Genomic DNA, 26,376 nt, shown 5'->3' with positions numbered 1-26,376 from the left:
TTTTGGTTTTTCTCCGGTACCGGGAACCGAACTCACTACCTTGCGCTTGCCAGGCAGGCGCTTTTGCCGCTGAGCTAAATCCCCAGCCCCCTCTTCCTTGTACGTTTAACTTCCCCCTCCCAGATCCACTAACTAGCATGGGGCAGTGGTCACTAACTGCGCATCCGCAGCAATATTCCTGCGTATTTCACCAGCACTCCTCGGTTTTGTTAAGGAGCTGCATGTACGGGCTCAAAGGAAAACAAACACGTGGAACCCACAGCAGCAACACTTCCCGCCAACTCTCTGTAACTGAATCTAAAGGCAAAGCAGAATTACACCAAAGCCATTCTAAACAGATCCCTCCTATCTATGTTTACACAAAAAATAGTTCTGACAGTCAATGAGATAAAGTTTGTCTTGTTATTTTCACTAGAGCTAACTGTGAAATGCAGAAAATAAAAAGTGGCTTGAAGAAGGCTAGGAAAGGCACGTTTTACTGAACTCTGACCACAGGACAATTTTAGGGAACACACGGTATGACTACACACGTAAAGGGAAGAGGGATCCAGACAGGTAACTGAGCTAAGCATCAAAAATGCACTAGCAATAAAATTAGACAATGCGGGGCTGGGGATTTAACTCAGCGGCACAGCACCTGCCTGGCAAGCGCAAGGTTGTGAGTTCGATTCCTGGTACTGGTAGAAAAACAAAAAATAATAAATAAATAAATAAATAAAATTAGACGATGGCCTCAGGCAGCCAATTGAGTTAGGTGAAGGACTCAAGAGAAATCTCATAAAAAGACATCCTCTCTGAATTCTCTGAATAGCCATCCCTACCCACCTATAGTACACGCACACGCACGCACGCACACATGCACGTACACCCTACACATATAAATACACACATTTTAGTTCTTTGTGTGAAATTACAACTTACATGATGTTTCCCACCAGACCACTGGCCATAATGCTCCATTTCTTCCACCAATTCATCACAGGCTTTTTCAGAAAATATGGGAAACCAAAAGACATCTGGACAAGGCTATAAACGGTACCACCATGAGAAGACATAAAAACATTTGTGGCTTAAGTTTAAAATGACTTTTGATATATATAAAAAAATTTAAACCAATAATGTTATCACAGTTTAACTGGGAATATCTTTTCTTTTTCATGGTACATTAAAAATGTGCATGTCAGAATTGAAGATGATGAACAGGGGTTTTGAACACTTATCTAAGAGTTCTTATTTTAAAAGATCTGTCAAAACGAATGAACCTATATCTCAAAGTTAAACTTTCTTTGAAAGAGGTCTACAGCAGAGATCTCCCAATAGCTCCTTATTTTAAGTGCTTTTAGAAAGCTATGACATTTAGGAGCAAGTTTTTAAGGAAACTATGATGTTAAAATAATTGTTATTCTCCATTTTTGTAACTGTATGGTCCTATAAAACCATCTAATTGGCAAGTAACCCATATAAATTTTACCTCAAGTATAGTTTCTCTAATTTCACAATATTTCCCACTAACATAGATTAAATAATAACATTTTCTTCTGAAACATACATCAAAAATTCCAATACAGCTTAATAATTAATACAAACCTGCTCCACTATATTTTCAGTGAAAATCTTTGAATAATCTCGGTTTATATACTGTTCCTTCCAGTCCTACCAAAGAAAGAATTACATATATTACAGCAAATATATTCTAATAAATACTGGGGCAAATATACAGTATATACATTTTTTAGAAGTTAAACAATTTATGAGTGACTATTTATAGCAGACTAGGAATTTTATAACTAGTGTATATTTTACTCTTTGCCTGATTCTGTATACTCACATCATTCTAGGACACATTTTTTCTCAGTACTGAATTCAGGGCCTTGAGCATGGTAGGAAAGCACTTTACCACTGAGTTACACCACTAAGTTTCACAAAGTTTTAATTTATAATGTTCTAGGCCACAGAATATTATAACAAACCATCTTACAATGTCTGCATTTGCCTGCTTTATTTTATGAATTACTCAGGAATAATTAAATGCAAATGTCTGAAAGTGAAAAATAAAGAACAAAATCCTATTGACAAATAATAGCAAAAATAATAAATGAATTAATAAACTAGGGCCTTGTTTATATTTCTATAGTGACCCACTAAATAAACTTTTTAAATTTTTTTTAATGAATTTAAAATTTCTGCCTTCCCTTTAACTGTCAGTATTTATCAAAGCTTCATGTTGGAGTTAGAGACACTTTTACATCTATTAGGCAAAAAAACTAAGGTTTGGGGCTTACAATGACAATGATTCCTCTTCATGCTAATTTACAAATTTTTGTTCTCTTTGACCAATACCTGGCTCATAAATCACAGATGAAGATGTCTCATTTCTTTTTCTCAACATTGGCTACGAAATCCTTTTTCTAGATCAAGTGCTTTATTTAAAAACCCAGTAATAGGAAGGCATATACTAAAATATGGAGTAACTTAAATAACCCCTAAAATCTTGCTGAATATATTAAGTATGTTTAGTAAAATTATTTTACTAAAATTATTTCTCTTTATAAAGGGAAAATATAGGAAGCCAAAGGAAAGAGATGAGGCATGGACTCAAAATAACTACAACCTAAGTACATTTCCCAAAACACTTATCTGAAATATATCTTTGAGGCTCAATTTCAGGGGGGCTAAGGATTATAGCGTGTTAATTTATAATTTATTATGTTTAGATTTACATGTTTACACAATGTTTCTAGTGTGGGGAAATCAACATTAAATAAGCACGTTATCACTGTCACACTCAGTTGCTAACGTCTATTTTTGATGTGGATAAACCAAAACTATCATCAGATTCTTTAAAGAGTATCATTTACACATAGTATGTAATTATGAGATTTAGATTTCTAAATTGTTTATTTCCTCTACTGTTTATTAGTTTTATTCTAAAATGTAACAAAAATAAAATTAAATACTTAATCCATAACATTTAATATTCATACTAGTTTTTCCTATGTACTTTTTTAAAGTTGAAGAAGCTTCCAGGATTTCACATTAGAGAATTAATATAATTTTTTCACTCTAGATTATCTTTCAGGTCAATGAGCAAACTGACTTTACAAATATCTTAGCAATTCTGACAATGGGAAAATCGCTAAGTATTTTGGCACGGGACATCCATCAGGATACAGGTGAGACTAATTTATCAAAGAACTAATTTCTCAAAGCCATGTAAAGTACCCCCTACCCAATTCTTATGCTCTAACTCACACTTTTGAAGTCAAAGACTTGAATTTTATCTCATACTCAAATTTAAAGGCTTGAATTTTTCCATCAATGTCCACAGCTCAGAATATAGTTTAGGACATCTTCCCAGGAAACTGATTTTATTCAAGACAAATAATTCTATCCCTCGAAATAGGAAGAGATTAACTGCCAAAGTAAACTACTTAATGCTACTTTGACCACAAAAAAGCTTCTTTTTAATTCTACTCCTGTCCAAGATGAAGATATACAGCTAAAACTGGATGGAAGTATTTTTTTCAATACCAAAATATCAAAGGACAGTCTTTTTCTATTCAACAAGAGTATTCAGACTCTAAAGTTTACTATTTCTGGATCATGCTGCTCCTGTAAAATAGAAGACAAATCTTATCGGGTGAATTCACTCTTTGTAACTTAAAATTTTTACTGTTGGCAGGAGGAAAACCTTAAGCAGCAGTGTAGCAAGTTATTGAAAGGAGAGTTTTCCTTTGTATAAATGCCAACTTTACTAAAGGAAAGCAATCTTTGCCCAAGAAAAAAGGAGCTAATTAGTACTGACTCAAATTGAAAAAAAAAAAAATTAAGACTTTAAAATAGGCTCTTTAAAGACTTTTTATCCTGAATTAGTTTACTCTGAAATTTTCTCTATTTTCATATAATTGGAAAAAAAGAAAATGTATAGTGACAAAATAGTGTCTTCCTAACTGCTTGCATTTTCTTCATGAAATCAAAATAATCATGTATGAGTTATCTGTAAATATTTTTCTGAAATTGTGACGAAAATTTAGATGTTACTTTGAATACATTAGACAGAAATACTGAGAGAAACCAAAGAAAATAATAATTTTTTTCTTTACACCTAATATATGTCTTAATACACAATCACCTTAGTCAAGCTCAGATCTACTCTATCCACCATGAAGTTGAACTGCTATTTTTTAAAGCTTCTATTCACATTTTCATGTTACTACTCAACTGCTTATATCCTTACAATTACAGGAAAATAAATAATAAGTGAGGCTGAACATGAAACACGTACCACAGGATTTTCAAATATCTGCCAGAGGTCATTGTTATAATGAGAAGTATTGTAATTCGCAGTTGATAACAGTCGTCCAAATTCATGTCTATTAGAAATGTACATAAACACACCCTATATGCCAAAAAAAATAGTATTAATCTTACAGGAAAGTATAAAGAAAAATTTAGCCACAGGAAAATATATTAATTTCAATTTTTATAGTTCAGGTATCAACATGCATTTTAATTTTTGTATAAAACGTGCACAATTACAAATTTTTGATTATTATGAATTCACACACCACAATATTAATAGATGGCACTGAAACTCAACTGAAAAAAAGAAGAGGAAGAATGGATTGTTTTTGTCCCTTTCTCACTGATCCTAGATGTAGACTTCTGGAAAAAAATTCCTGTTTGGAAGCAGAAATAATTTTGAGACACCAAAGTGCAATGAATTGTACCTTCTTTTGGCTTCTTTCCCTTTCAAAGAAGTCAACATTTTTTCAAAACAAGAATCCAAAATGTATTATTTCATGAGTGTCCTTCACCCTTGTATTGTTCTACGGCTTAAAGACTAAGCACAGAAATCAGTCACACATCTTAAAGGCAGCTAAAAAAGAAAAACCAGCCCCGTATCTTTAATTCAAATAAAGTAAATGTGGCAAACAAAACTGAAGCAAGACTGTTTCTTGTACCTGTTTTAATGGTAAAAGAATTAATAAATATAGTACCCAAACTCTTTATCTTTTTACCCTTTGCGCGCACGTGTGTGAGTGTGTCTGTGTGTGTGTGTGTGTGTGTGTGTGTGAGAATAGGGACTGAACCAAGGGCCTCTTTTATTCTGAGATGAAGACTCACTAAATGGTCCAGGATGCTTGGAACTCACAATGCTCTTGCTTCCCTTTCTCCACCTCTCAGTAGCAAGGCCTAAACCTCATATTTTTAATCAAGATGTACTTTATACCTTCCCCTGTCTTTGTTTCCTTACCCCCTCCCCAAAAACCTATAAAATATGAGCAAAAGTGACTTAGGTCTAACTTCCTTATCTGTCAATCACAAAACATACATCTGCTCCATGACCCAAGAGTAAACAAGTGTTTCCCCTCCAAAACCACACAAAACAGACTGGAACATACACGGATTACTAACCTACGAATACCAACATTTTACCAAGCTAAGTGCAAAGAAGACTCTTAAAGATACGTTAGGTTAGGCAGTATACCATATCTAGTATTAATTACATAAATAAAAATAAATAAAAATAACACCTTCGGGGGGCTGAGCATTTGGAATGTTTCCGGAGTGGGGGAGTCTTTTTCCCTTTGTAAAGTCTAAAATGAAGAGAAGCACTGGGTAAGTTCACCTGCACACCCACTTTCTCAGGTATTCTTTGGTTAAACAAACAATAGCAGCTCTTGGTGAAAAGCTGATGCTGTGAAATGTCCTTCATAGACAACATGCAGGACAGGCAAAGCTTAGAGCGCACAGAGACACGTCCAGCCCTTTCAGCCTCTTTTCTCCCTTTTTGGAGGGGGAGGGGGAGAGCAGATCAAACACATCAAGCTCATTCCTTAGCAAAACCATTAGACATGTAATTAAGACAAAGAAAAAAACTGAGTGAGACAGGCCATTCCAGGATGCGCTGTTGGGTGAAATCAGCCAAACATGAGCACAAAATACAATCACGGGTACTGAGCATATTCAATAATGACAATGCATAGATTTGTAGGAAAAACAAACATATTCAAAGAACACATGCCTTGTTAAACTAAGAAGAAAGTACTCGCCAACTTTTCTGATTTCCAAGAAAACCCCAATTGCTTCTATAAATTTAAAAAATAATATATCTCAATCACTTACAAACCAAAAATCATATAAATATGCTTTAGGAAACATATTTATACATTTGAAGAAAAAACAATTTTCTGCAGTCATTTATATTTGATACTGAAAGTGTATTTGTAGAATGGGAATGTCTCATTACTTTTTCACATAGATTAAATATACTTCATAGCTCAACTTTTCTCTTAATTTTGTGGTAAGGAACCTGCTCTTTAAGAACACCGGGTTAATAATGCTATAAGGTCCACACAGAACAAACATGGATACTGATTTCAGAACAAAACTGTGCTTTTTAATGTGTAATGACCATTTCACCCAGACTTTAAAAGTAATTTTAATTAGGGTGAATTTTCATTATAGAATTTCAAATGTAAGTAAAATGTCTTCTTGAAAGAGTAAACTGATTTGTAACAATCCCATCTTTATTATTCAAATCTTACTGTACTGCTATTAGTCCTCCTAACTTCAAACCATTTCTACAGGTAAATGTTGACAAATCATTCACCAAAACTTCTCCAAATTTTTCAACACTGAACCAAAAAAATTGGCTAGTACTTAAAAATTAGGAAAAAAAGGCATCAAAATACAATGACATATCAACTGGTAAAGCAAGCCATCTTATAAAAAGCATTTAATCACTCCCACAAGGTACAGCTTACCATTTCTCTAGCATTTCGGCAAAGAGCCATGTCAGGATCCAATCTGTCACGAACAAAATAGTTCCTTTCATTCATCTCTGAGCGGAGTGTTTTTCCTTTAATTAAATACACATTAGCCATGTATGGGACATTCCATATGCCTCTGAAAGTAAAAAAGACATTCCAAAACAACAGAATACAACATTTAAATTTGTTTGTTTTTTAAAAATATACTGTATGTGTTTAAATTATATATATTATGTATGCGTGTATACATATCATATTTGGCTACCAGGTCACAGCTGTTGCAGTGAGAGCATAATATTCCATTATACAGATGTTCTCATATAAGGTTAAAATTCTGACACCAACAACAACAGCACACAACCAGGGTGCCTGCTGCTGGGTCCCAGTGCTTCCTGCAGCTGACAGCAAGGCTGAGTCACACTTGGACCCAAGTCCACATTGGAAATTCGCCCCACACGCTAGTTAACCCTGTACATCAAGGGGGTCCCCTATTCTCAAGAGCCAACTGTTTCTAGCACACCAAGGAATACAGCATGAAATTCCCTTCAAGTAGATTCTCTTTGGAGTAATTAAGCCCTGTCAAATACTTTGTAGATAAAGTAAGAGATGAAACACAGCTGTAAGTACTTGAGTGTAGGGAGAAATTTATCCTTCGTTTTCCCCCTACCCACCTCCTCTTCTGAATATGACTCATTTCCTGAGGATGGCAAAAGAAAAGTTATGCAGGATGGAGTGCACTATCACTTTTAGAAAACAGAAAAGAAAGACCTTAATCAATGAAATGTACCAACATTAAGGGAAATAGGGTATCACTCTGTCTTATTAGATCAGCCCAAAAGAAAATGACCTCAAGAAATATGGAACGTGTTAGGTGAATTCAGAAAACAGTCACTGGTGGTGTATGTGGTGTTTAAATTTTTGAAGGGAAACACATACATAGGTCCTAAGATGTCATTTCTTCTCACAGCTTTGGGACATGAAGTGGATTATTATATAAACTATTAGATCAAAGGCCTCTACCATATTTCCTTTACTCTCTAGACAAAAATACAGACAATTAGACAGAAATTTGCTCATTCCTAAAGCAAAATTAATGACATACAACCACAAGTTTATTCTAAAAATTTTTAAAGCTATCAGAACAACACTTTCTCATAGGTTATGTATATTCACAAGTATGAATTCTCTGGTCTCTATCCTGTATTTGTAAATCTTCGTTTCCATTGTGACCACTGACTGTATCAGACTTATGGTCTCATCTTAGAATTAATAAAAGTCCTCTGAAATATAAAATATTGTGTTACTAATGTTTCTTCAACTATCACATTTTTAATTAAAGCTTACAAGCATTTATTGTTTACAACATTTATATTTAAAGTTTCTATACCAATTAACCATTTTCATAAGGAAGACATCTTTTACCTATTCAGAGGAAATGTGTGATTTTTTTAACTTCAAGGGCAGATCCTTTTAGGGAGGAAATGTTTCCCCTTTTTCGCTAGGCACACATGTTTGAAAAGCCAAGGGGATGCATGTAATGACTCAGTTACTCTGATCCCTCACCCACCGCACTCTTCCAGGGCATTAGCAAAACTACTTCAATGTGACTATTTTCCAGTTTAAAAGACAAATACATTATTGTCTCCAAATTAAAGATCACATATGCACACTCTTTGTAGCATGTGTATTCTTTCCAATAATTAGAACTGGAATTCAGATATTTGTGAAAAAACTTACCTTAAATCAAAAGATGAGCTGCTGCACATTAAAAATAACATTATTTTGTGTTGTTCAGGTTTCCTTATTTAATTTTATTTTTTTCAGAGTTTAAAATAATCTTAATAATAGTTTTACTTGCAACAATTTAATTTTATAATTTTAGCAATTTTAGAACTCTTTCAGGACAGAAGCATCAGCTTAGCAGTGTACCAGGATCTGCTGCCGGGTCTCCTCGACCAAGCTTGCTGTTGGAAGAACAGTCACTGCCTACCTCTTTTTGCTTCACTGACAGAAGGTAGGGAAGGAAGGAAGTCAACGTGAAGGAAATGGTTTTCTGATTTTTCACAAATAGAAATTACGAAATAAAACTTACTTAATTGACTTGACACACAGACCAAGTTTATTCTTTACTTATTAAAAATCCATGAATTTAGATTTAAAAATACTGAGTTCAGCAGATATCCTATCCTAGGTATAATACATTTCTCTCTTCTCCTCCCTGTTTCTTTTGTAAAATGTCATTCTGTAATCAAATAGAGGGCTGTGTACTAAAGAGGAAAAAAGTATTTCCATTAAAATATACTCTGTTTTTCATTTTATTTTAGATTAGGGGGGTTTTCATCTTTTTTTGTTATGGTTGCAAGCTCCTCAAACTAACTGTAGCAAAGAATATCTCTAGAAGCATTACTTATTAATTTTAAAAACTATCGAAATAACCCTTTATCTATCATAGCTATTAAAGAAATTAGGTACCATAAATTCCCTGTCCAAAGTATTAACTAAAGAGTGTTACTATTCTACCAGTTGTAAGATGGGTACATAGAGAAATAACACATTCTCTTAGTATTTCCCATAGTATGACTGTTACTTTAAAGATTTAGAAATTAATACACAACATTTTTAAAAAATTATATTAACACTTGTATTTCAGGATTCTAAGTGGTCTCCAGGTACTAAAATTGCCTTCAGATATATATATAGCAAAGAGACACATAAAGAATGGTAAATATAATTAATAAGACTACATCTTTGGATTATGCTATTTTACAGTAAAAGGTTAAATCGCATGACTTACACTCTATTCCCTTGAACAATATCCACATAATCTTCAGATCTAGCATAATATCCGTCAGGACTCAGGGCTCCCCAGAAGTTGGACCACAGCTTTCCGTGACGTGTCACAAGAGGAGCAATGATCTTTCTACAGGCAGAAATCACATCATTATTTTAAAATCACCACAGGGCTATTACTATTTTGGGACTTAGCATGACCCATCACCAATCAAGTTCATTTAGCATGTATCTGGTTATCTAAAAACCAAAATAAAATGAGAAATTATTTCATAACATCTTTTCTCAAAATGGTACCCTGCTCATTTTCCACTATACCTTTTAAAAAGAGAAACTGAAAGGAAAAATGTTATTGAAAATGCCGATAAAAATATAAAAAGACTTAGAAATGGAACTGACACCCAATAAAGTGAAACTACCTTAATTATGACATCATACTTAAATGCTGTTTAAGTGTTTCAGAAATTGTAAAAAATGTATAAAGCATTTTCCTTCTCAGTGGGCAGGCAAAACTGGCTCTAGGACATTAAAGTAGCCAATAAGCACTTAGTGGATGAATTAAAAATGCAGATGAGCTGAAAGATTTATAAATAGAACAGATTTCCTAAAATTAAGCCCCAAAGTACTTGAAAACACTGTCATATTTTAGGAATTTTGAGATGGACTGCAGTTCCCACACTTCCGTCCTTGCTAGCCACAGTGGTATGTGTGCAACCCTGCACTCCGGGAGGCTGCGGCCCGGGAATGCGAGTTGGAGCCCAGCCTGGAGATTTACTGGATCCCATCTTCAGAAAGACAGTGAGAAAGAGCAGGGTGGTGCAGCTCAGTCACAAAGCGCTGGGTTCAAGCCTCACTACCACAAACAACAGTAACAAAAAATTAGTCCTGACAATGCTGAACATTTTTCTGGTCCCTTAACCATTTTGGGGAAAAACAAAAAAAGGAGGGTACCATCTGAAACCTGGAGAGTCCCTTACATTTTAATTAAAACTTAATTGTCATTGTGACAGTATTGAGGGTGGAACTCTCAAAAGGTGACCACGGCATACGGACATCATCCTCATGGTCGAATTAAGAACCTTAGCAAGGGGCTGGGGATTTAGCTCAGCGGCAAAAGCGCTTGCCTGGCAAGCGCAAGGTCGTGAGTTCGGTTCCCGGTACCGGAGGGGGAAAAAAAAAAAAATTAAAAAGAACCTTAGCAAATTGCTTTCTCTTTTTGCTCCCTCTTGGCCCGGCTCTCCAGCTCTCTCCAGCAGTATCTCTCACCATGCAGGGAGGTAGCAAGAAGGCCCTCATGAGACACAGCAACTGGATCCTGAACTTCCCCACACCCAGGGCTGTACCCGAATAAGCTTCTACTGTTTATATCCAGTCTGTGGAATTGTGTTACAGCAGCAGCAAACAGACTGTGACACCGCCACAGTATTCTGTCTTGCCAGAAAGTGACCAGTACATCACAAGCATGGGTTACAAATTTAACACATGCCAGATTTTTCCCTAAGGAAATATAATTGACAGGGTCCATTTGCCAAATGAAAAAAGAAAATCTGAGGTCCCTCTGGCATTACTTTAAAAAACAATGATGCCACACAGTTTTAAGAAAAGTTTATGCAAGTGTTCAAATGGGGAAGGGAACAAGAGAGGGGGCAGAGGGAAAGGAAAAGTAAAAAAAGTGAGAAAAGGAGAAAAAAGGGAAACAAAGCTTTTGTAAATGGTGAGGGGAGGATGAGTTGAAGGAAGGGCAGGGGAATGGGGAAATAGATCAAGTTATACCATGTACAGGAACAAATTCCCTATGATGACTGTGATCATTATGTGTACCTAAAATGTACCCAAAAAATCTAATTGAAGAAAAAACAAATAAAAAATAATTTTAAAAAAAGCTTACACAACTCCTCCAAGAAGTCCATGGACTAAACATTCCCCATACAAAATACATTTCACAATACACTAATCTTATGACGATCAACTGGGCTATTTCTTTTATATAAATAAAAGTGAAGGCAAATAAATCAAATCATATACAATAAAAAAATTTTGGTTTATTTTTCCCAGTTCCTATGAAAATAAAGTATTAGCCAGAAGGCTGGGTATGGTGGCTCACACCTGTAATCCCAGCATTCAGGAGGCTGAGGCAGGAGGATCACCACAAGTTCAAGGCCAGCCTGGACTACATAGTGAGCTCAAGGCCTGCCTGAACTACAGAGACCATCTCCAAAAGAAAAAAAAAAAAAAAACTGGCCAGAAACACATTTTGTATTGTTCAGAATGCCTGATTCTAAAAATAACACCATAAATTATAATCTGCATATGTATTAAATTTAGGGAATGCTATGAACAACTGATAAGGCCAAATAGAAAAAACAAACCTTATCACTTACAATCTCAGCTGCCTCCTACAAAAGGATGGATCGAGAAATCCAGAGAACCCTGATGTATCTGCTGTGTCTCAGTGTTTTTGAGAATGGAATGTATGAACTGTAGAGAATGAACAGAACGAGTAAAACGTGGAGCCAGGCAGAGAGAGAGAGACGGAAAAGAGAGTAAAGATGTGCTGAAAAGCCACACGCTACACAGACATCGCGGACTTGTTCCCTGCGCCCTCAGTCACGGCTTCGGTGACTCACAGCATTTCGGTTCCTGTAACTCTGCGGAAAGCACAAGCGTAGGTCCAGAAGGAAGCACCGCGCACATCACAGGAACCTGAACCTCTGGTACGAACAGGAACTCACGGCATCGGAGGCACAAGCTAATCTAGGGGCTGTTCAAGAGGCAAGGGCCTAATACGGTTTCCACATGAGGGGAACTGTAGACTTCCAACTGCTTAAAACAATGATCTTACTGAGACTATATGTTAGATATAAGTATTTAATACACAGGTATATTCTTTAAATAGTTAACTAAGAAAACAACTATGAAGCACCTATCATAAAATTTAAAAATATAAATATCATTAAATGTATTACTGCATTTCAAAGCAAGAGAACTAACAACACAAATTCAAGAAAATATCATTGAATTATAACAGGTTTTAAGAGTTACCAACTATACCCCATATCGCTAAAATGGCCCCCCATTAGTCCTTGTGACATTTCATCTGTTAAACAGTCTATTATTTAATTGTGTAAATACATGTAAACATATTTAAAATGGTGCTTAATTAATGTTCATTAAATGTGAGCTATTAGTAGTAGTAACACTTGCTTCTCAGCCTTTCGGCTAAGATCAAGTGTATTAGCAGTAGTAACAATGATACTAGTAGTAATAGCAATAATATTAACAAATGCAGATTCATCTTACAAGCAGCTTTCTTTATCCCATTTCAATTCGATTAAAACACTCCGTGCCTGTTGGTAGTTAGTTCAATAGCGAATGAAATTATAAATCTTGCTGAAGAATAGTTTCTACCTCTGAAATTTCTTTCAGATTGTTAGAGCTACAGCTCTTTCTTTACACAATAACTTTTCCAGTCAGAAGTTTTACAAAGTAAAAATCCACAAAGAATAAAAATATTTCAAATTACAGTAGTATCAGATATATCACAACTGCACGTGCTTTATACAGAAACACAGACCAAACTAACAAACCACATTTACAACTGAATATTGGATGCTTCTATCTTAAGATTGTTGTGAAAAAAAGATTTTTGTCTATATGACTTCTTTAAATGAAAGTTAATTAGAATTAAAAATTAACAAGCTGTAGAAAATAATTTAATGTGACCTGCTTCACTGTACTAAGCATAAATAATTACTGTGGAAATTATAATACATTTTTATCAAATCTTAGACAATACCTGTTTTGTTCGATCAAAATTTTTAAAGTTCTTGGGTTTGTCAAAACAACGTCTGCATCCAGACTAAAATAATAATCACACTTTTCATCTTGACGGCAAAAGTCCCTAATTTTGAAAAAAGTGAAATAAGAATTAGATAAAACGAGTATCTCCTGGTTGAAAAATGTTAACGTAAAATAAAATATGTGCGTAAAATAGGGTTCTCTAAATATTTTCCAATTAAGACTGCATTTCAAAATGGTCAACATATATTCATAGGTATATCAACACCAAAACTTTAGGCCAAGAAAAATACATTTAAGCCACTAAATATTTCCAGGCATGAAACAGTCAGAATAGTAACTTGTCAAGTTAGTAGTTCATGCTTTCTGAAAGTGGAAAATATTTTACCCCAACACAATTATTCTTTTTTATCTTTTTCACAAATCAAAATATTTTGCATACATATACACAGGCAAAATATGAAACAATGTATTGTCAACAACTCAGTTCTAAGTGACTCTTGGAGATGCAAAGTGTGTGACTCCTTAGGCACTAGTATTTTTAAAACTTGATTTGCATGGGTTAGCAGGGGTCACTGAGTAAGGTGCCTGCTCCTCCCAGAACAGGAGCATCAGCAGCAGGAATGTCAGGGATGAGTCACTGCTGGTACCACGCCCCGTAAGTGGTCCACATGTACAGCTTGGGGTTATCTCGCAGTTCTGAGCTCCTTTCCTTCATGCTGGCCCCACTTAGCACTTTCTGCCCTTGTCACTGTGTATGTTTTTCTCAACCATTATCAAACAACATGCCAGACCAAAAAAACTCATTACAAGTGTGTCAAAAATTAGAGAAAATGAGTTTTGAATGTAGACCCAAGGAATTCTCCATCTCTTAGGCTTCTCAGAGGCCATTCTGTCTGACTGTCCCAACAGCCGCACCCAGCAGCATTCACTACTTCATCCTAAACCTGCCATGGCACAAGGCATTAGTCAGGCGACGTGAAGGCTCCCTGTGTCCTCCTTTCTACCTGCAGCTTTTCACACGCTGTCTGGGATATTCCACTAATATCCACAGAACAAGTGATAGGTGCTAATGCTACCAGGGTTTTATTAGTAGTCTAAACTATTAAAGAAGCTGAACAAAGAACCAAAAATATCTGCTCTGTGCTATCCACATCAGCAGGCAGAAAGAAAGTAGGAGCGCCCTTCCTCCCTAGTCTAAAATGCATGGTTCTACCCAGACAACCAGAAGACGGTAGACTTAAACATTAAGTTACTGGGTTTTTTTTCATCTTGATATGAAATTCAATTCATAGCTTAATAAAATATGTCAAGTCTTTATTAAAAGAAAAACTGTCACCGGGCATGGTAGTGCATGCCTGTAACCCCAGCACTCTGGAGGCTGAGGCAGGAGGATCGTTGCAAGTTTGAGACCAGCCTCAAACTTGTGAAGTTTGTAAAGTGAGCTCAAGGCCAGCCTAGTTCAGTAAGACTCTCTCTCAAAAATATATTAAAAAAAAAAAAAAAAAAGGCTGGCAAAAACCTTCAGGGCCCTTCATAGGCAGATACAAATTAAAAAAGACACAGTCTAAAAAAGTTTCTTGCTATTATATCCACAAAGCAAGTACACAGTACAACACATGCGCACACAAGGGCACATAGTAGAGACGGTCAAGTTCAGCAGACTATTTTGGGGGGAAAATTTGCTTGCTCTTGAAGCTTCTTTAGTAGGATACATTAATTTACATTCATTAAAACTCACATTCCCATGTTTCTGGCTTCAGCTTGACTTAGATCTTCTTCTGGTCCAACAAGTTTTATAGTACTGATCTCATGTTTTGCTTTATCAAAAAATGCCTTGATGTCTTTTTCATGATAAACTTCCTGTAACATATTTTAAAAGTTAAAAAGTTAGGAAGTAAGACAAAAAGATGAGGTATTTATATCTAAAGTGTATTATGTTCTAAGCTGTGAATTCTACAACTCACATATTCAATTAAACAAAAATAATAATCATATGAAACATTTTATAAGTAAAAATAATTTAAGAATCATATGAGGAATCTAAACTACATACACATTAACATTCTTAGAAGATACTTCAAAATTATTTCAACATCTGCTCATAGATAAGTTCATGCATAAATATTTAAACCCTCCACAGTTCCCTGCATTAATACTTATATCTTAGGTATTAAAAATATTCTATCTCAAAGGGAAAAAAATGATTTGTAGCCTGAGAGTTTTAGACTAGTGTGTTGTAAAGTATACAGAAAAATATCAACTAATTCTAATGGATTTTTATTTGAGTTATAAATATGAGCTACCACATTTTATAAAATAAAATGCTACAATATTCTTTGAAGCCAGAGAGAACAACTGATGATCACATAAAGAAAATTGTCATTAGTAAAAAGGGAAAAAATTAACAAAATTTTACTAATAGAAAAATAATGAGAAAAATCAGTCATAACACTACCAATTCAGTGTTCAACAGTGCTAAAATTTAGACAAGAATATCTTTCTTCATCACTACAGCATTTCAGAACTTTTTGTGTATAAAGTATCACTAAGTTTTCCAAAAGCTGATTTTATTCAACTTGCTAAAAACTACTTATGAAAAAGGTGTGTAGAATTAGCCTTAAAAAGATGAAAAGATAGAACTCTTCACCATCAGAGCCCTATGAAGACAGAAAAAATAACAATGAAAGCCACAATATATAAAAATAAAATTTTCATGTAAATATACACATAATAATATATTTAACATTTCACTCTTTCAAACTTATTTAGGCTGCTTTTCTAAAAATTTAAAGTATTTTCTGGAAAACATAGTTGGCATATGCATTAGGGGAAAAAATGGTACACAAAAAATATTAGGTCAAAAGAGAGAAATGACATATTTCATAGTTCTTCAGTGTTTCAACATGATGTTGAACACAAACTTTTAAAAAGAAAGATAAATGGAAACATATTGATGAAAAATGTCTTTAAATTTATATTATATGTAGGAAGTGCTTGGGAAGCTCTGAGTATTTTTGAAGGAAATGGCAATGACAAATTTCTTGCGAGAAAAGTATGCCATTGTGAGATTAACAAAAACAATACTGTGTCTGGAAGCTGTTTCAAGTTCTGATGTTATGGTATCATCACAAATGACGAAAAGAAAGTACTAGGAGCTGGGGAGATAGCTCAGCGGCATAAGCGCCTGCCTGGCAAGCGTGAAGTCCTGAGTTCAATTCCTGGTACCAAATAAAAAAAAAAAAGAAAGAAAGAAAGTACCAAACTAACCCAAACACAAAGAAATATAAAACTCTTAGACATATCCTTCCTTACATATTGAGCTACCTGAAAACGGCTGATATTTAGCGATTTTTGATCTATAGAAATTGATAGCACATGTGTTTCCTGCTAATTATCATTAGGATGATAATTTCTAGACTCCAAAATACTTAGTTCCTAAAAGGTAGGGCAATAATTACTCCAAAACTCATCCAATAAGTTTAGACCAACAGATTTTTTTTTTAGAAACAACAAATAGTCCCCCACAAGAAACACCAAAAATAGTTTACACAGAAACAATTCATTTCTCAAACGCTTACTTTGTTATGAATGAAGAGTTTAAGTGCTTCTTTTGGGTAATCCAGTGCCAACAGGATGTCCAGAAATCGAGGTAGGAAAGGGGTTGGTTGCTCAATAAAAACACCTATTGTTACATTTGGATGGACCTTTGTTTTATAGCAAACAAAAAAAAATTATCATTAGTGTGGTTTCATTTCAAATTCCATTCAAATCTTCATTGTACAACAGAAAAAAATATTAGGATCTCAGTTTTAATATAATCTACTCTAAACCTGAATTGTCCTATGACAGTTCTCCAACACTAGAAATAAAGTTTGTAGACTTTGCCGAAGTGATTCTACTGAATCTTGGTATTAAAATTTAGGCTTAAAGACAAAACTCACTGTCATATTTACTGTACTGTATGGATGTAACTAAGGGTACAGCTTTCTCTTCTAGTCAATTCGTCCTTCATACCAGCCCTTAAAAACACCCTTCAGATCTCAAGGCTACTCTGAAAGTTTCATCTAAGAGACAAGAGATGAACGTTTCCTGTTTCCCTTTTTGTTTTCATGGCTTTAAGTTATTAACATAATTTGTAGCTCACCTGGAACAATCAGGGAGGACTTGAGCTCTTATTTCTAACCTTCAATGTTCCCTTTAATCTCATGTTACTGCTAAGAGTTTTACTGTTTCTCATTATAACATTATGTATAAAGAAAACTATGTTCTTCCATAATGATTTTTTTTTTCTTTCAAACTCAGGTCTTTGTGCTTACCAGGCAGGCGCTTGTGTCACTGAGCTATATCCCCAGACCTTTTTTTTTATTTTTTTATGAACAATTTTTAATGCATCCTATTCATTTTTATGTATTTTTAAATCCTCTTGAAGTATGTTTTAGTGTGGAGTTTATTTTTCATCCACTGTATGAAAACTTATGAACTATCCATTGCATATGTCAGTCTTTGTAATGGGCAACATTTAGCTCAAGAAATCAAAGTACCTGGTCTGCAAAAACTAGACGGGAAAACAGAAACATAAGCAAATCACCAGGTAACACTGTTAATATCAGAACTATATGACAATTTCCTCTTACTGTCTTTTACAGAACACATCTGAAAGTCTGCACCTAAGGATTATAGTTTGTTTTTTTCCTGTTTTTTTTGTGGTAATGGAGATCAAACCCAGGGCCTGACCTCCACTAGGCAAGGGTTCTGACCCTGAACTGTAACCAAAGCCCAAAGAACACAGATTTTTTAAAAAATGCTATATGTAGAAGTATTGAATTAGGTATCATTCCCGTATTCTTAAACACAGTATCTCACACATCCCTCCATTATCTGGTTTGTCAGTATTTGTTTACATAGAAGCATCTTTTGTACACAGTTGTACTTCTTTATCAATTCATTCACTCACTCAAATATTTGGTATTAAATGGATAAACAAATGCAAACAGGTAACAACAAAATACCCACTAAGGAATGAGTATTTCCTAACATAGGAAATGAGTAAGAACAGATCACAAGCCTCCCTTATCAAAATATCACATTATCTTTTCTGCATTTATTTACATTTGTTAAATGCTTACAGGTTTTTAATTATTCCAAATTTACACATATGGAAAATGGAAGCAAAGTAATACAGAATCTATAAAAGTGGTCAGAATCTATAAACCAGCCTACTCACTACATCTCTATTATTAATTTAAGGTTACTTTTGTAATAATGGTAACAATATAGCAATTCACACTTATTAAATACTAAAACCCCATATATATATATATATTTATATATATATATATAAAACAAGATAGGGAGAGAGGGAGCATAAAATTTCACTTACCCCTCTTTGCAACCCTCTGAAGTAGCCACTACTATTTTTACATATAAAGAAACTGCCTACAGCCTACATTTAAATTATGCTACCTACACTTAAATTACAGCTTATATCTAGATGTCCCCACAAAGCCTCACTGCAATCACAGGTGGGGCTTTTTAAGAGGAAGGCGGCTGGATCGAGGGTGTGCGATTACAGGGTTAAGGATGTGATGCTGGATTGATGATGGGATGTGAGCAGTCTGCATAGACTATAAGGGACAGAAAGAGGGCTGCTACCTTCGCTTGCTGCTACTGCTCTGCTGCTTTGCTGCTTTGCTGCTTTGCTGCTTTCTGCCTACAATGAACTATTTCTCTGCCTCAGTGCCCCTCTGCCACACCACCCTACACTGGAGCCAGACAACTAGCTCAAACTGTGGGCGATAAACTGTGGGCTACAATAAACCTTTCCTGTTTTAACTTTGGGTGCCAGGTGTTTTGTCTCAGCAACAAGAAAAAGTAACTATGCGACTACCCTGGGAAACTTAACTATCACACAGTTTTAATTTTCATATCCCTATTGCATAATTACTAAATATACAGAAAACACAGGATTTTATTTTACACTTAAGACTGCATGAGTCTCCTTCTTAAGATACTTTAATAGGCTACTGACAATCAAGTAATTTTGAATGCAAATACATAAATAATTTAACACAAGTATTTTTTTCTACCTCTGGGCTAAAAAGTTTATATAAAAAGAAACAAAACAAATGAAAAGTATTAATTCTCCCGCCAGAGAAAGACATTACTGTCTATACAAATATCAAGAAGAATTTTTAAACATCTTCATCATGCAATTTCATTCAGAAACAGTCTGGCATTCTTTCCAGATAGGAAGCATTCGTTTGTTATTTGCAAGACTTGCCAAAAAGTCTTATTTGCAAGCAATGTAGGGCTTTCTTTAAAAGCTGCCAAATAGAGGCAAGTCACTTTTCATGGTCTCTTCAAACAGTGATAAATATATGTAATGGATGATGCATTGTGTCAACTCGACAAGTGTAGAAGCTCAATTAAGCGACCCAGTAGGGACCAGGGTCCTCTCTTTGTAAACATCTTGGGCCTGTGCAAGAGCAGGGCAGAGATGGTGTGGGTGGAAAGGACACACCCTAGGGTGAAGAGCCTGCATACAATATAAGGGAGAAAAAGAGGCACCCGCCGCCTTTCTGCTCTTGTTGCTTTTGCAGTCTTCTGCCTTCAACTGTTGCCCTGTGGCCTGCCACCCTGCCTTGGAGCCAGATGATTACGGACTGAAACCTCCACAACTGTAAGCTAAATAAACCTTTCCTCCTTTAACCTTGGGTGTCGGATATTTTGTCCCAGCAACAAGAAGAAAGTAACCAAGACAATATAGAAACTATTTAATTCAGGAGTTTGAACAAATTACACTGAAAATATTTTGCATGTTTACGGCTCTAGGAGTTAACAGAACTGTAGTACCCGGAGTTTTATATTCATCAATTTTGCTTTTACTTATTTGGCATGCTATACATGCTCAATAAAGCCTATGGTCAATGAGGGAAAAATGAGCTTCAATGACAAAAAAATCACTCCTTGGAATCTCATTTAATGTAGTCATAATATTCTACCAAAGTACAAGAACAATTTTATGAAAGAATAATATTACTATGGGATGTTGTAAAACTGCTGTCAGATGACAGAACAAGAAATCAGAAAAAAACTGTTTTATGGCTAAATAAAAATCATTTCCACTGCTCATTCAAAGTATAAATGATAGCTTTATTTCTCTATGAAATATATGTAATGCCATGCATGGCATATAGTACATATATGCTATGAAGGTAAAACTGCAGTGGTCAAGAACATAGCAGCTGGAGCTAGACCACCTAAATTCAAATCTCTACTCAAAAGAATAAAAATTATGTGGCCTTGAGCAAGTGTCCTAACTTTAGGTACCTTTATCTTCTCATCTGTAAAACCGAATCCAAAGTACCACCTACTTTAAGAGTTTTGTGATGTTGAAATGAGTTATTTCATGAAGAACTTAGTATTAGGCAGTAAATTAGACCTTAATAGGCCAGGAGAGAGACAGCTGGGCTACATGAATACCAAAGAAGGCATGATGCTTTTATTCCTTTGATGTTTTTAATTCCTTTTCTTTTATCTTCATTTTCTTAATCCTAAGCTACAGATAAAGTCCACATAAGCTTGTGGTTTCAAACTTTAGCCCAAGAGAATGTAACATTCTCTGAGCATGATGATAAGGCCCAGGCCCTGTACAAACTCTACACCAGGACTGAGGGGTTGGAAAAAACTCTAAGGAACCAGAGAGTAAACAAGAACACTCCTTTCTCTGAAGTAGGTCAATATAGACCATTTTATTTTTATTGTTCTCTGTACTGTTCCTTTTTTGTGTATTTATTTTTGTTATTTTGGTTTTTTTTCTTTTCTCTTTAAAATGAAAAATAAAATTTGTATGTATATACAAGGATAGCTGAGATAGGTGCATTGCTGATGCCTGTGGTTTATTGAACGGAACAGTCAATGCTTAAAATTTTCTTCTTTCTTGACCAATTTTGCACACTTGAACCTGGTAATAAGAATGACTGATCTGAAGACAGCAGCATGCAGTATAAGAACCATCGTTGAACTCCTACCATCTTGTACGGTGAAGCTCTGCATCATTTCCAATTTTTTTTTAATCATTACTTGTTACTTTTTTGATGGTTTGATCAATCTTACATTCTCACATCTGGGGAACTGAGCAACTTCACTGAAGATAACAGCATGTAATGTAGCAAGCATTGTTAATTCCTGTCATTTTGTTTTGAGATCATGTATCATTTTTGTTGTTTTGATTTTGTCGTCATTGTTGTTTTGTTAGTTTTATTAACTTTAAAATAAAATTTTAAAAAATTTTAAAAAAACAATGACCTCAGAGGAAGAAAAGGATATTTCTTGCAAGGCCCAGTTACTAATATAAATGTAACCTGGGATCTCATTACGTGCAGCTACTACCTTAGCCTTGCATACTTCAACCTTCAAGGTGTGTTTTCTCTCACTCACTTTGAAAAATCTATCACTCTGCAATAAACTCTACCTATGTGCTATCAGCTTATGTGTCCTGTCTGAAATCTTTTATAAGAGACACAAAGAACCAAGGCATAGTACGGCTGACTTCTTATGAGGTAAAGGTCCCATGGTATTAGCAACCAGCTTCCCAAAAACACTTTACGTAGTATTTAATCATATATTATTATTCTTAAATCATCAAATTTGAAAACTGAGCATGAGTACCATTAATCAACAAAATTACTAAAGCAAGATAACTATTCTTCCCAATGTTGTGCAAAGCCAAGACTAAAATAACACAAGATCACCCAATCATATCGAACTATTAACACTCAAGCCTCTTTTACTGCGTTCCACTATTAGTTGGTTTTGCTTTCAAAAGTTTAGGAACACACAAATCTAGCAATTTTCTAAATCACTATTTTAATACCATAAATCCATTATCTACCATACAATCAAAATATAAAAGAATATCTTTTTTTTATTACTATATTTCACACATATCCAATGCCACTTACATCCACTGCAGACAAGTCAATTGTATCAAATTCACAGAGAGTGCATCCATTATCCTGTGTCCATGAATTAGGTACATAGTTTCCAAAGTAATTCAGGAGAATCTAGTAAATGAAGGAAAATTGTATGAGCAAAAATAAGCCTCTTCAAGTAATATGCTTTTATTCTATAATCACCTAACGTTACTGAAAGCGTATCTTTGGCACTAGGTACACTTATTTACAATTCCAGTATTTATCACTTTGAAGGGCCCACTGAACAAAGTTTTCTTCAGACTGTTAATCATTGAGCAGGGTAAAGTATGTCTAGCAATGTCAAAATGTGTTGTAAACCCTGAAAGTCACTTTATTTCATATAAGGCATAATCCTGGTAAAGACAACTTTAAAACTGTACATTAAACAGTGAAACAGCTTTAAATTAGCAAGTGAGACTTATGGGCAAAGGCAGTCAGTCATTTTAGTAGTACAATAAATGTATTTAAACGTCCAAGACAAGGCACTTATAGGAAAAAGACCAGGGGTAAAGTGACTTCTTACCAACATATCATCATACAAAACAAACACTGAGTAAACTACCACCAACAGGCACTAAGTTCTTCCTGGAAATCATCCTACTAAACTAGGTTTCTAGATTCAACAAAAGATAACACGTAGACTAAAGCAAATCCTACCAACAAATCCTATCAACAAAAAATTGTAATACTGCTCTTCCCCATCCAATCCCTTTGAGATCTCTCTGAGGATCTGCTTTTTATTTATTTTGTCTCTCTTTAAGCACCTATTAGCATTTATTTTGTCTGTAGAATCTGGCACATTTTGTGTATGGGCAGCAGTAAGTGAAGGTGGAAGGGAGTGAGGTAAACATTACGATTTCCTGAGTCCTCAACAAATCTTCATTTTAAGGAAAATTCTAAATTATATATAAATGATACATAAAGTTACAACACCTTCTGTAATCATAATACCTACTAGCAGGAGGTACACTTGTAGATTTTCGTTTCTATTTTCTTTCCACATATTATAATTTTGCCTTAAGACAGTGAACAGCTTTGGCTGGAATTCCATACTGCTTTCAAAAAGTATCTAAAATCCTCCTTACATTGATATAATTAATTTTTCATTTAAAAGGCGAGATGAAATCATAAGATAGATGTATTAAATGTGGAGGTTAAAAAATAGACAGCAATGCCAAGTCAATTTTTCTAGCTTCCAAAGGTCCTCAAAAAAGCTGGTAGATAAAGTAATTAGTCTGGTGCCATTTTACCAGAGCCTTCCCAAATATCCAGGATTCTGTTCAAATATTTCTAATGTACTGAGACTTTGAAGTAAGTACACTATAAATTAAAATGGCAAAAGCTTTGTGTTCTGTAGATACTGAAGATACAGCTACATCTAATTACAGCAAAATCAAAAGGCATGGACAAGTAACTCAATATTTCTTCTAGATTACATGGTAATTCAAGAAACAAACTGCAAGCTAGGAAACAGGTCCTCGGAACACTCACTGGTGACATTTCAACAGACAAAGTGGTCATTTCAATGAGTCTCTAACAAAAACAGAAAGAAAAAGTGTACAACTGGTTGAAGACAACAAATGCAAACATTAATTTCGTCACCCATTTTTTGAAGAAAAACAATTTATTTGAAAATGAGTCCCTCATTAAGAGTTATTTTAAAAAGAGATGAAAAGAAATAATGTTTTTCTAATGGAAGGCCAATTTCCTCCAATACTTGATCATATTTAAGAATCTCCACCACATTATAAATGACTAACACTGTCTCCATCTTACAAATCTCATAAAACTTTAATATTAATTTCATATATTATTGATCAATGTAGTAGAATCCTTATGCAGTCAAATGCTCTACCACTGAGCTATACCCCCGAATCCTTCTGTAAATATGCAATTAATTAATAATTTTAAAAGCCTAAGTATAAAAGGCATTATTTTTAGTTTCCACAATTAAAACAATCCTAAAACTTTTCTGCTTTCTGCTATTCACTTTGCTTCATAAATAATTAAATTTTTAGGAACATTCCTATGTACTAGATTTCTCACCACACAGGCAGAGCTTATATCCACCACTGCCATCCCCATTCACATCTGATCTCTCCATAAAGCCTGCAGATATCTCTGCTGGCAGCTTGGAGAGTGCTGAAAGCTGTTTGTGCAGTCAGCCTGCTGCAGGAACTCTCCACCTCCTAGAGGGTAGTACTTTCCCAGTTCTTTCACAATACAGAAATATTTCCAAGTATGATGTCATTTTATTGGCAGAGAAACTTTTCCAGCCAAATCCTCTCTTCTTCTTCTTAAAAATCATGCTTTACTCAAAGTCAGTGATCCAGCACTGTGGTTTTTATACATAAAATTAAGGTCAGCATGTTTATTACAAGTTAAATTAGTTGCAGAAATGACCATTCAATGTGCAAAACAGAAGAGCTGATCTCCATTTCTAATCCTGTATGTTAACTGCAGCACCAATTTTATAACGATTACCTTGGCTGATATTTAAAGGAAAAGTCCACACATGAAAATAAGAATCTTAAAGGCGCGGACTGTTCCTCAGTAGAGTGTTTATCTAGCAAGTGTAAGGCCCGAGGCTGTGCCCTCAAAAATAAATAAGGCATCTTACGATATATTATTAAAAGTAAGTAGGCTTCAAGAATAAAAAGTAAAGCTTCAAACCAGAAATCAGAGATTCTATTAAAAAAAATTTATAATAGAATGCATTTAGAAAAGTTTGAAAATAATTAGAATAAAAAAATTTGTTTCAAGTAAAATGCAAAGTTTTTAAGAACTGTTTATATACAATTATAAAAATAAAGTGCTCACAGACATACATTGAAAGCAGCAACACATGAAAACAATATGAGAGGGCAATAGATCGTAAGTAATTTTTAAAAGTACTTTGAATTTAAAAGTTCTAACATCAGATTTAGAGGAAGTAAAAAATGAATTCATCTGTATACATACCAGCATGGTTTCTCTTCGATGAAAAACCCAGTTTAAATGAAAAGCAAAATGAAAGATACTAACAAATAGGGAGATAAACCTTTATAAATGAGGGGGGCAAACATGATTTTTACAATGAAACCCTCTTCATTTTTGGTTGTCAAGTAGAATCAAGTACACGAGGTAGGATCATATCACAGAAATTATAACAAGATTATCATCAGCTTGAAAGACCAGAAACAACTATTGTCCAAACTGGAAACATCTCCTAGAACATTTAGATTTTTACTGTCTGCATGTGTCTCTCTAAATCCTGAAGGAATTCTGTGCTCTTTTTCTCCTGTTAAGACCTTAGAGTCTTTTTAAAGCTCCTGTGAGCTTCATCTAGAAATTTTGAAGGAAATGGTAGTTACTGACCTACTATTAGGTTTTACTCAAAACATCTGAATTCTCAGAACCAAGCTCACAATTTAAGAATACTTAAATCCGGTTGAAATAATTTTTCACAGAGAAGAAACTGCATGCTACTTAGTCGTGAAAGATGCTGAGCTCTCACCTAGCTGGCAGCAAAAGTATCACAAGCAAAGATAAAACAGAAATTGCACCAGAGTAAAGGATTTTATAAGCAAACTTAGTCCGTTTAACAAGTTTGCAGCTACAGTACACAGCTACAGTGACTCAAAGTAATTCCATAATTCTTTCCCTACCAGAATAAACAATCCTACAATCATTACCAAGAATAAAGCTGCATCATTAGGCTGTTTATACACTCTGACATTCAACTGAGATTTCTTAAAAAACTAGTATGTGTTGCAGCTGTGCTGGACCTGGGGGAAACAAAAGTGAATGTGAGATATTATTTCCATATTTCCTAAGCTAAAGGCTCAGCAGATAAAAAGCAAAGGAAAACATGCATTCCCTGCCCAGCATCTGGAATACACTGTGATGGCAGAGCGTCGAGTACTCAGCAAGCGCGTCACAGTAAACCCAAACAGAATCACTTTCTGGTGGAAATGTCAGTAGAGGCAGCACTGATCGTCTGCTTTAAAAAGGAGAAAACAGGGTTGGAGATACAGCTCAGCGGCACAGCGCCT

The 26,376-nt window shown here is 34.8% G+C and overlaps 1 protein-coding gene across 2 annotated transcripts in view; it reads right to left on the bottom strand.

Annotated features, from left to right (window-relative positions):
* Plod2 (procollagen-lysine, 2-oxoglutarate 5-dioxygenase 2) overlaps nucleotides 1–26,376 on the bottom strand; it is a gene marked incomplete at its 5' end in the record, with an annotated part of 81,756 nt that overhangs the window by 2,474 nt on the left and 52,906 nt on the right. The window contains 10 exon segments of one of the 2 annotated variants that reach the window (XM_005401440.2): nucleotides 922–1,026; nucleotides 1,588–1,653; nucleotides 4,286–4,399; nucleotides 5,538–5,600; nucleotides 6,771–6,912; nucleotides 9,571–9,696; nucleotides 13,363–13,467; nucleotides 15,106–15,227; nucleotides 16,946–17,071; nucleotides 22,331–22,432. In XM_005401440.2, the coding sequence (XP_005401497.2) occupies nucleotides 922–1,026; nucleotides 1,588–1,653; nucleotides 4,286–4,399; nucleotides 5,538–5,600; nucleotides 6,771–6,912; nucleotides 9,571–9,696; nucleotides 13,363–13,467; nucleotides 15,106–15,227; nucleotides 16,946–17,071; nucleotides 22,331–22,432 (1,071 nt within the window). 2 annotated transcript variants of the gene reach the window in all.

The sequence above is a fragment of the Chinchilla lanigera genome, unplaced genomic scaffold (assembly GCF_000276665.1).
Source record: "Chinchilla lanigera isolate Chin_1 unplaced genomic scaffold, ChiLan1.0 scaffold00073, whole genome shotgun sequence".
Classification (NCBI taxonomy): Eukaryota; Metazoa; Chordata; class Mammalia; order Rodentia; family Chinchillidae; genus Chinchilla; species Chinchilla lanigera.
This window is presented reverse-complemented; position numbering and strand designations above follow the sequence as displayed.